The sequence below is a fragment of the Uranotaenia lowii genome, chromosome 1 (genome assembly GCF_029784155.1).
Source record: "Uranotaenia lowii strain MFRU-FL chromosome 1, ASM2978415v1, whole genome shotgun sequence".
NCBI classification, from domain to species: Eukaryota; Metazoa; Arthropoda; class Insecta; order Diptera; family Culicidae; genus Uranotaenia; species Uranotaenia lowii.
In genome coordinates, this window is record NC_073691.1 from 10,881,025 (window position 1) to 10,893,363 (window position 12,339).

Consider the following 12,339-nt stretch of genomic DNA (forward strand, 5'->3'; position numbering starts at 1 on the left):
ATCATTTACGAGCTGCCAATTTGATGTAATCAATGGTCTCGGAGATCAATTGTAGATGGCAATAACAAAAACAGCTTCGACAAACTTGCATAAGCGGACCGGAGATTGGTTTTAACACCTCACCCGAATGTTTTCCGATTATTTTGACAATCTGTATCTGTAATTTTCAACAAAGTTTCTTGTGTTTGGTTAGATTTGTCAAAATGTGAGTTTAAAAAAAAAAGTACCTTTGCTTAAGTTGCTCTAAATTTAAAAAAACCTCTTTGGACTTTGGACAGCTTCCAGGTCCAAAATTTTAACCCACAAATTGACTTTGTTGATATGTTGTGTTGATAACTGCTGCTTGATAACCTCTAGTCCAATATTTCATTTAAGTGAAAAAAAAACATTTAGGCAGTGAAATTTCCAAAAAAAATAACGCTTTTATAGAAAAAAATCCACGCAAATTGGTGACATTGCAAACTGGTGTTTGTAGCTGAGAAAAGGGTACAAAGTTACGGTCTTGGTAAGCACCAAAATTAAAACTTGACTCTTTGGATACCTCTGGATTTTCCGGTATCCGGTTCCGGTCGGACAAATCCGGACAATTTTATATAAAAATTTGGCAAAATCTGGCATCTGATTTCAAAGTTGACGACCATAAATCCGGACAAATTTTGTCAAAACCCAGAAATTACTTAACAAAAATCAAGAAAATTAATTGAAAAAAAACATTTTTTTCATCACAGATTTTAAATCGTATTTTAGGCTTCCAAAGAACCTTTTATGATTATTTTTATAGAAATAGTTTAAAAATATCGTTTTTTGCGACAATTTTACATCACAAATTGTTTTTTTTTGTTTTAATGCCAAAAAAGTGAATAAATCCGGATCTCAAAATCCATTGAACCAAATTCTACAGATTTGGCATCTTTTTGAGTTACCAAATGTGAGTTATACTCCGAAATATAGCGCACTCGCGACGAGCGAAAATACGAGATATATCGTAGTTGTTCCGCAATGTCTTATACAGTACCGTTCATATTTGTATAGAAATTGGAAGCACGCGCACTGTCACTTCGACTTTGAACTTCCATAACTTTTTACTCTGATAATATTTTTTGATCAAAGTTTTTTGCGTTAGATAGATCAACTATCACACTATTATATCACAAAATTTGAGCTTTCAGGAGTTTGAGTGCCCTGAGAAACAGTAGTTCTACGAAAATCTGACTTTTTGGACTTTTCTCATTCAAACTGCAATATCTCTGAAACTACGCTAGATTTTTTATTGAAATTTTGCAGAGCGATTGTTGAAATATAAAGCTAGCATGTCTAAAGTTTTCGAAAAGTTCTATCGATGAGATCAAAAATTACGCGAGGTACAATATTCCAGGCATGAACCTAGAAATGCGATTTCTATAGAATTTTGGATGATTCATGAGAATAATATCGTTTCCATCTATCAATCAGACAAAAATGTCTGGCAAAAGCAATGATGAAAAGAAAAAATGGAATAAATTATCCATTTGTGTTTTGAAATCAGAATCTCGCGATATTGTTTTGATTTTTTGGTTGAAATAGATTTACTGGTTGTTAAACAGAGAATATGGTTTTCCTATGGGAACATTCGTCCAAAATTCTATATAAATCGCATTTCTAGGTTCATGCCTGAAATATTGTACCTCGCGTAACTTTTGATCTCATCGATAGAACTTTTCGAAAACTTCAGACATGCTAGCTTTATATTTCAACAATCACTGTGCAAAATTTCAATACAAAATGTAGCGTGGTTTCTGAGATATTGCAGTTTGAATGAGAAAAGTCCAAAAAGTCCGATTTTCGTAGAATTACTGTTTCTCAGGCCACACAAACTCCAGAAAGCTCAAATTTTGTGATATAAAAGTGTGATAGTTGATCTATCTAACGCAAAAACTTTGATCAAAAAATATTATCAGAGTAAAAAGTTATGGAAGTTCAAAGTCGAAGTGACAGTGCGCGTGCTTCCAATTTCTATACAATTATGAACGGTACTGTATATCCGGGAAAACTCGGATAAAACTGGGCAATCTGGCAACCTTCGCATAGGTATGTTTATTGGTGTCCCTCAAGGAAACCATCTGGGACCACGTATTTTCTATCTCTTTGTGAACAATGTATCGGAAGCTGGGATTCTTCAACGAAGTCTCACTCGACCAATTATGTTCAATTTTATTGTGAAGTTGCCGTTAGAAGAAGAAGGACGTTAAAATGGGCATTTTTTCATAAAAACCTGGCAAAATCCGAGCATGGATTTCAATTTTCAAAATCCAAAAACCGGGCTGAATTTAGGTGTTATTATATATAAAAGCAAAGAAAAAATGCAAAAAAAATGGAATTAATATCAGCGTAAATCAGCGAAATTATTTGAAACAACCGTTGAAAATTTCCATACCGTTAATCGATTTTGCTGAAACTTTCTCAAAAACTTTGAGTTTTTTTTTTGGTTTCTTTGTGAAAATTGTATCCGTACTTTTTTTCACGATATCCGGGCAACAGGGCCGGACCGGACTTTCTCGAAATTTTGCATCAAATATCCGGGCAAACCCGGATAAAACCGGGTAATCTGGCAAGCTTATGGATGATAAGATGATAGATGGATGATAGAGTAAAAGATGGATGATATGATTACTGATCTCACTGACATGACACTTAGAACTAAAATCCATCATCATCATTATCTGTCTAATTTTGCCACCTACCGTCAGTTTAACTAACATTGCAAAATTTGGCAAAATTATCCCTTTGGAAAAAGTTACCTATTTAGCTCGATTGTAGTCGAAATTTTTCCATGAAAGTTTGGTGGTACTTTTCAACTGGGATAACATTTCATCAAAAGCTATCGATGCGCGCTCTGGAATCGATTTTGCGTACTGCTGGAAAAATTATCCAACAAACGTAATCGAGTACGGTCAGTGATATGATGATAAATGAATGACTGGATTATAGATGGATGTTTGAGTAATAGATGGATGATAGGATGGTAGATGAACATGTAGATAGATTGATGATATGTTTATAGATGTATGATAGAATTATAGACGGATGGTAGTCGATAGGATGATAGGTTGATAGATGAAAGATGATCCATGATTGAAGATAAATAGACGAAAACTGAACGATTTATTGAATAAAATTGTTAGATAAAGGGTTTATATAAAAACCTTGATAATTCCTTATAAATGATGGCTAATTGTCGAAATTAAAAAAATGACCCAACGAAATTACTCTGATAAACGCCCAATCAATAAACGACCGCCCGGTCTTCCTCTCATTATACTTGTTACACTCATATGAAAATGGTACTTTTTCGCTCCAGCAGCTCAGCTCGGCTCGACTTCTCGGATCGGACCGAACACATTTCTGCTTACTCATTAACAATTACTGTCTGCCATCCGTCTGGGGTTTGTTGGTGACTGACTGGTAGACTCATTAAAAAGGGTACTTTTTTCAACGCTTGCAAACAGCCCTTCGTCGTCGGCTTTCTTCTGTGGAGCGTGCTCCACCGTTCGTTGTTTGGTTGGTTTTTTTTCGAGTTGCAATTCTGTCTAGGGTGGGTGTCCCGCCATTTGTCTTTTGCCATTTTAAGTTTTCACCTCAGTAGGCGAATTGAGAGATGACATCGGTGTGATTGAGCCATCAAAGTTGACATTGATCTCATTATTTGTTAAGTGCGAACGGCGTAAAACTAGTTTCTATGGAGTCTTGGATGGTTACCGTTCCCGGTTAAAAGTCACACCTACTCGATTGATTGATTACACATTTTAAATTACGTTTCAATAAAGACGAGGGCTCCCTGTTATGGCTAGCTTCCAGTTCTGATATTTGCGAACTTGCTTCCCGAACGGGGAAACATGTTTGTGTAACACCCTGGCGACGACTGCGGTTATCAGCGCCTCAGGATGAGAAATCTAGTGTCAACACACCGCACCATCTCCTCCTTAAATGGCAAATATTGACTATTTACTCCGGTGGCTAATCACAACAACAGCGATAACACTGCTGCAAAGTTGCATCACCAAACATATTTCACACATGTACTATCTAGCTTTGCTGAACGGGGAAATCTCGATTCGCTAATGAAGTCAGACATATCGAATCAAAGGTGCGGAGAACAAAAAAGAGAGACATTTCATTCATAACCCCCTTAACTGACCGGGTAGGTCGGCAATCCAATGCACAAAGGCACAAAAAAGTGCACACCTTGCCTGGTGCTTCATTAACATTCATCAATTAAAGACCAGACCATTACCGGTGTCGATTCGTGTGTGTTTGGTGGTGATGTCCGATAACGCTTTGACTTCATTCACAAATTTCCTCTTGAAGGAGAAATTGAGACAAGATGGAGGAAGCTAGCTTGAAAGTATTTCCTCTTTTTGCTGCTGCTTTCTCTCCCCCCTTGGATTAGAGTTGTCACTTTTGGTCAGCTGTCGCTTCTTTCAAAAGATCTGATGGCTTGGGATCTTTGTATGGCGACCGTCAGTTTTATTCAAAAGAACCCGAACAGCTCCAGACTAATATATGAAAGAAAGGGAGTTTGCCTGGACAAAGTGATACTTTGTGATTGGACGACGCCTTGATCATCGTCATCATCATGGCCGTCACCATCATCATCAACGGCAGAGAAGCGTGTTGGTTATAAAGAAATGTGAATGCCCGCGAGGAGTTCGCGCCAGTTTTTTTTATAGTCTTTCTCTTGCTGGCATCGTTTTTCTCTTGAAGTGGACTTAGGGTAGACTTATTTTTTGAACTACTGTTTTTGTAGAGAGAATTTTAATAACTTTTGTAAAAAAGCCGTCAAATTAGTCAAAAATAGTTGCGAAGGAAAATAACCGCTTAAGAAATGTGGCTGCGTACTTTGATTTTCTGAGTTGTTTAGGAAAAGACGAACCCTCAGTCAGTTTGTCGGTTGAGTTTGCCTTTGTTGTCTTCTTTCTATATCAAAGACAGCAGTAGCTTTTCGTTGTAGTCGTCGTCTTCGTCGTCGTTCGAAAGCGATTAAAAAGAAATAAAATTGAAGCTGGGAAGGAGAAGGAAGGAAGACGAGGGCTGCGTGGAATCGAAACGTCGGAGCACATGGAGGGGGGTGTATGTGGGGCTGATGTGGACGAAAGAAAAGTTGTGAAGCAAAAAAAGACCACGATTGCTGGAATGTATAAAAAGATGGGGACCGGTTTTTTTGCTTCTTCTTCCTTCTCTTTGCTGCTGCTGTTACTTCGACAGAAAAGCAATTGGGCTGCGGCTGATGATGAGACTTCTGGTGTAGCGAGGTGGGGACAGACTTTATTTTTCCCTTTTGAGATGAAACCTTCGGATTAGCTTCCCTATAAAAGAATTGGTGGCTGAGACACATTTTGAACGATAGAAAACAAGGTATTTTTCTTGTTCCTAAATTCTGCCGGAATTGCCAGAAACTGCAACCGGTTGGTTCGGTTTACAGTCTTCAGGACCAGTGGTTGTTTTGTTGTAACTTGTACTACGAAAAACAATCAACAACAACCAACCGGACCGGCACAGAACATCGCTAATTGAAGCAGCAGCTGCTGCTCGTGGGAATGACTGATGAAATAAGCGCGAAATGGGTACGATTGGTTCTACACAATTAGAGCCGAAGCCAAAAAGCATGCGAGACGGATGGGCCCCCCAAATATTTTGGCGGGAAAAGACTCGTTAGAGCTTGTTGTTATTGTTTTGCCTTAGGCTACGACCTTCATGACCCTGGATCGATTGTATTGGCTAATGGAATGATTAATAATGTTAGTCAATCAGCCAGATAGAAAAGTTGCAAGAAAATTCAGTATTCGTTTCGTCGAAAATTCTCTAAAATTACTTGAAATAACTTTCAAACAGTCAAAATTGTTAGTACTAAACACTTTTGGTCCCAAGTAATTTCCTTGAAATATTTTGGATTCCCTCGAGTTTACTCAATCAAGTTTCAACCCTTTTTAGATTGTAATATGACTTTTGCTTATGTGAGTAGTTTGTGTCCCTGAAGTACTAGATTATTGATAAATAAAAATTTAAAGGTCCTAAGTGACGTCCTTGTGATACTTCCCCAAAAAAGTCTTCTGTTATCGAATTTTCCTATGTCTCTGTTCCAGAACAGGGACACGGTTTCTTAGATAATTCTTAAACTTTCTTTTACTCTGAAAACAAATTAAAATTTTGGGAACAAGTGCCAATTGTAGTGTTTCAATCCGCCATGCGGTGGTGTACTGTATATATCGATCAAATCGAGAAATGATTACCGAAAGCAGTCGAAACTGACTTTTCCCTTCCTTCTCTTTCTTCTTCCTTTCACAGCAGAATCAAACACATGTGCAGCAGGCGCAGAACAATGCTATCCAGAATAAAATGGCCGCCGGAGGCGGTGGAGGGGGCGGCGGAACCGTTGTCACTCAGGCCACCAACAACCGACCCGTCAAGGACAATAAGCCGAGGGGCCGCATGACGGCGTATGCCTTTTTCGTACAAACCTGCCGCGAAGAGCACAAGAAGAAGCACCCGGAGGAGCAAGTCATATTCGCCGAATTCTCGCGGAAGTGCGCGGAACGGTGGAAGGTAGGTCATTTTTTCGATTGTCATCCTTCAATTTCGTTGTTGATGAACCTTTTTAGCTGAGATATGTTCCATGATCAAACTCTCTTGTTACGATGACAGTACTCTAGACAACTTAAAACCTCTATACGTAAATTGAGTTATTTCATCCGAAAGGTCAAAACCGACCCACTGGGGCGAGGATGGAATTCAATCCAACGAATTGCAACGCCTTCTTTGATTCGTTACACCTAAGCTATTTACCTACATCATCAACCACAACAACAATAATCGATTCATCATCGGCTTCAGTTGGCTCTGCAATAACATCTTATACTGTTTTTTTCCTTGTGCTTCACGCAATTTTGGTTCACGCAAAGCCTACTTTTCGCCTCATCATTCTTCAAGATCAGGCTGTTACGTTTCGCTTTTCTCCAGTAAAAATAACAATAACAGCAACTACACCATCAAGCGTTGCTGTTCAACGGCTGGTTTGGCTTGGCTTGGCCTGGCCTGGCCTGGCCCCGAATGTAACGGGATTTTTGGGGTATTTTCCACTCCCATCAACCGAAAGCACCAGCAGCGCCTCCTACAATCTGGCGTTCCGAACCGAACCAAACCAAACGCAGGCTGCAGTTCTTTCGTTGTTGCTGCAATTCCTGCTTCGGTCTGGTGATTTTTGTGTGAGGCCTGCGAGTTCTGGTCATTCGTTTTATTTACACCCATACACACTTCAGTTCAATAAAAAGTCCCCTGTGTTTTACAACCTCAAGCGTGTTTCTTGTCGGTCGTTGGATCATGCATTTCGATGCTTTCTTTTACTTTTCTTCTTTGATTCTTTCTTCTGACTCACGATCGCGCGCTGGATTGGGTTCGGTTGACTAACTTACGAACCTTCAACCCAATTCGAACTACTACTAGTGGATGGCAACGAGAAATAAAATTGTATAAAAAAATACAGAACGAAAGTGGTTCAACCACTTTTTCCCTCTTCTTCTTAGCCACTCTACGCCAACAATTGTGAACCTGTTTTTATAGGTCAAAAGTTGGTCAGTTCCCAAACCGCGAGTTATTCTCGGTTGGATCAAGCTCTGCAAGCTTACACACCAAAATGCAACAGCTTCCTTGAAAGTCGGCGGTTATCTTAAGCCGAGAGATTGTCGGTAATTAATCTCGCACTCACTGATGGACAGCGCTAAGTTGCCGCGATTAATAGTTAATTTTTTGATTAAACAAAAAAAAAACTATAATCAATCAGACTGTGGAAAGTTCACCGGGACCAAAAATGACTTGTTTTCTTTTAACGGACACTAACGTCAAAACTTAGGCTTAAACAGGATAGTCCTCGGTTTTAACTGAGAACCGGAAAATTTGGAAAACTCCTAGGTTTCCTTGAAAAAACTCACCATAAATAGTCGAAACATTGATCGATTTAACAAATGGTTTTATTACACCTTTTTAGAATAAAATTCAAATGACATAAAGCAGTGAAAGAACTTTCTATGGGACAGTCTTAATTAATGCTGAACTTGTCACTGAAAGCTTCATTCGTGAGCTTCCGATTTGCCCTTAAAATTATCACAATTTCATCTCAAAGTTCACCTGTCGTTAAAAAAGACCTGAGAAAAATAAGCATAGAATTTAAGGTGTTTCGTAGATTCGTTTAGAAGATATCTGTCTGGTGGTTAAAGGACGTATTGAATTCACTTGAATACCGTTTGGACTTAATATTGTTCCAAACATTTTCCAGCTTGTGATAGACAAGGGCGTAGGTCTGTTCATTGTTCAATTTTATTTCCAGTTTTCTGTTCAGTTCTTAATTCCTAGTCATTGAAAAAAAAAACACGATCTGCAGTGGTTAAATATATTTGAGAGCAATCCGAATAAAAACAATTGAAATTAATTAAAAAATAAACTCTTGAAGTTTGAGGGCCTTGTCATGGTTAGGTTCCAATGCTGACTACGATACAGAATAAAAGTTATTCAAACGCCTTCATGGCATTGAAGTCCACGTATTAAAAAGTGCCTGCAATGAATATTTAAACTACTACATTTACAATCATACCTTTTGGACTGAATTTTGATCCGAAAACTTTCCAGCATGTGATCTGGATTAGATAAGAAAAATGATTAAATTAAAACAGGACACGATTCGATTTAATAGGATTTTATAAGATCAGGCAGCATTGAAAAAGACCGAGTCAGATATAATTGTATAAATCTAATTGAATCAAATAAAATTGGATTCAATATATAAATGGATTTCAGAACAGTTTAACTGCTTAAATAACTTATCAACAGAAACAATGCTAGAGATAATCAACTTATCCATTTAAGTTGTCTTACCTCAAAAAGATCATAAGAATAAAAAAAAATCATAATTAGTGTAATGGATGAAAGCGGTTAACCCTCCGCCCCATTTTTGTCTCGGTTCTTGAGAGCTTTTCCTCTTCTTCCAGGTGACTTCTCGGGCCACAAATTCATCACCTCAAAGCGGCTGACTGCGAAGACACGGTCCAACAGTATTGGCAGCCGCAACTTTCCGCGCGTAAGAGGAGGCCCATTAATTTTTGCGATTACGATCTAGGGCACTCTCCTCCAGTAGAGTGGAATATATTCTGATGCGCGATAGTTGTCTTCGATCGAAAATCGAACTTCCCTTCTCCTTCGCCGTCTGGAGAATGTGATAGTGATCGGTTGATGGGAAGTGGCAGGGTCGCCACTTGTGTATACTATCTTGTGCAAATCTGTTCCACTATCTATAATTTTTTTTGTTTTTTTTTAACCGTCAACATCAACCCCACCTTAAACATGCTTGTGGATCGCACAAGAGTAATGCTGGAGGTTAGTTTATGGAAGAAGAATGAAGCCAAGAGAGCTAAAAGAAAGCAGGGCAGATGAGATGAGATGATGTGGTGATAGTGTGTCGTCGTCTCTTGGTAAAAGTTCTTTCTTCATCTAGAAGTCGAGGGGGGAATCTCCCGCAGACTGTGCCAGGACTGGCGGTTCATCTTGAGTTTTGACCTTTTTTTTACCTCATCTTCTCCTGTTTCCATTAAAGAAAACACTATCAGGTCTACCCCATCTGGGCCAGCTTAAGTTGATTGTAGATTGGATTAGAGATAACCGTAGGGTGTCCGATGCTGCATGCTTGACAACAACCTCACAAATGAAGATTTAATTTGTCTTGAACTGGAAATGGTTTAAAAATGATGAAAATTTTCTTTAAAGTGAACTGAAGTTGCCTGAAAAAATTAATCCAATGTGCCATCCATAATAGATTCTGGTTCTAAATCTTGTGATTTTAGATTACCATTTTCCCGAGACATGCTTTCAAATTGCTGATGGCTGTTCCGCCACCTATCGCATCATCACAAGCTTTGCATGGTGAAGACAACACCACAAACCCCTTGCAAGCGTATGGAGATGTCTCTGTTCTAAGAAAAACTTGAAGGGCCGGATAGATTCGAACGAACGTGTCCCCAAGATGGGAAAACATGTGATTTACATATAAATTTGAAGTCTGCTCGTTGGGCTGTAGGGACCCTACTTCTGATTACAATCTGCACAGGGTTCTCCGAAAAATTGTCTTCCATTTAATTTTCCTAACTTTTAAAAAATCAATTTTTCCCTTCAAAATATCCTAGAAAGCATTAAATTGAAATGTATTCCAAGCACCAGCAGCAGCAGAATTATTATTACTGCCATTAAGGATGTGGAAACCCATCGGTATAAAGCTGTAATGTCACGTCATAATAAATTATATTCAACCAGCACCGTCCGCACCACCATTACCATTTCTCTCTTAGTTTTCCTGAATTCGAACACAACACCCGGTTGGAAATTTATGGTCATCCGGGCCCGGATTTTCTGGGAACGAATGAACAAACTGAGACGGACGGTATGAAGTTGGTGGCGGTGCCAGAGCTTTAGCTAAACCCCGTATTTCCCATCCATCTCGTGCTTGGTGCCATGTGCCGGTGCGTGAGGGCTGCTTCTGCCCTGGCACGGCTATTGGTATTGGTATGGAATCAGTTTTTGTCGAAACTTGCTGCTTCCTTTGCGCCCTTCCGGCCGTACTCGTTATACCAATGTTTAATTTGAAGCTGCAATCGTTTATCACAGTTTATTCCGAAATTTGACAGTTTGGATCATCTGTGTTTCTGATCCCCGAAAGGACGGGTTAGTTACTTTTGTCCAATTGTTTACGCTGAAGATGAAAGTAGGTTCAGTAAATTAGTTTCGTTTCAAGTGAAATTATCTTGTAGATCGGTTTCTTTACCGAACAATACTAAATTGTTGCAATTGGATGAGTGTCTACCTGAACAATTCCTACATTTTTCGGACATGATGAATGGATAACCTTTCTTCAAAAGTCGGATCATGCTTCTGAGAATTGTATGGGTCATAAATTATACGCTCAATATGTCTATGAGGAAGTTATATTCTTGTGGAACGACCTTTGAATTTATAAACCTTTCTTTTGGTTCAAAAAATGACCCAACAATTTCCCAAGGTATGATGGATAAATGGTAAGCTCTGTTCAATGTTGGCCCGGTCGACTACAATTTATACAGATGAGTTCCATAAAAAAACTTCGAAAAGATGACATTCAAGGATTTTTTTTGAGGACAAGGAAAAAAGTTGTTATTTGATGAAAGCCTACCTAGACAGTTTCCATATTTGAAAAGACCATGTTTGAATTTTAAAAATATGCAAAAACTTTGGCAAAGGTCCAGAATTAGATTTAATAAATTTAACCAATCTTTTCGAATATATTTTTTACCTTTATTGATTCTAGATTATTGATTGATTTTTGATTCTTGATTTATAACTTTCAATGTTTTTTTCTATCATACAACCCAACAAATGTAGCGAAGTGTTGTACCGAAAAAAAATCCAATTATTTTTAATCTCTTCGGAAACCCGCTGCTTGATTGATAACGCTTTTGCGTTGATCGATCGCTTATCTTCATCCATTCAGCCTGACAGAGGCTGGCTGCCAGAGAAATATTCGCATTCGCCGCGCGGTTCCTGTCTGCTGTTCGATCGGGGATGATGATGCCTACAACACCAGTCAGTCGAATCCGAAACATCCCAGAAACGATACTCTCTTCTCGCTGTGCACCCGTCATCATCAGGATCAACGGCATGGTACCATTTCGAAAATTGAACTTCGGTCTATTGGTATTGGTTATCGGCTCTCAGTTCCTCCCCATTTCGAAAGCAGCATTCGCACTACATTGAATTTGAGAAAAGGTGGGTTGGGATGTGAGCACGTGAAATTGGAAACACGTGAATGATTGATAATGCAATAAATTTAAATGAAATTGAATTTAATCGCACCGAGGCTAACCAACCAATCAACCAACCCGGTCGCTGGTTCCGTGTGTACCCCCAAGCTGGTCGTTATTTTTCTTGTATGGATGATAAGAGCCTTTTTGGCAGTTATAGTTTTGTTTATTCCTTTGGGAAAAGATTGAATTTTGCAGTTTTTTGAAGTTCTTACTTAGAACTATTTTGGTTGGTGACTTTTTTTTTTTTATCTTGGCCAATGAAGGCGAAATAACTTGAGCGAAAAGCTTTTTCAAAAGCTGCTGGAGGCATAATGGTGGTTAACCTCAAATCTCCCGACGATCGTTGGTCCATTTTTGGCTAGACCACAACACAAGAGACCACAAAAACGAAAATCACGATTTGCGCTCCTAAAAAGCAGTTGAACGTTTAGCTTATGATTGGATTTTGGCTTTTAATTTTTATCTTGAGAACAACAACGAAAATATA

At 38.7% G+C, this 12,339-nt stretch overlaps 1 protein-coding gene across 8 annotated transcripts in view; it reads left to right on the plus strand.

The window, feature by feature from the left end:
* Positions 1 to 12,339, plus strand: part of LOC129739012 (high mobility group protein DSP1) — a 54,698-nt gene that overhangs the window by 26,040 nt on the left and 16,319 nt on the right. For 7 of the 8 annotated variants that reach the window (XM_055730381.1, XM_055730386.1, XM_055730380.1 and 4 more), the window contains exon 3: positions 6,322 to 6,579. In XM_055730381.1, the coding sequence (XP_055586356.1) occupies positions 6,322 to 6,579 (258 nt within the window). The remainder of the gene's footprint in view (positions 1 to 6,321; positions 6,580 to 12,339) is intronic. The other variant, XM_055730387.1, reaches the window with a different exon arrangement.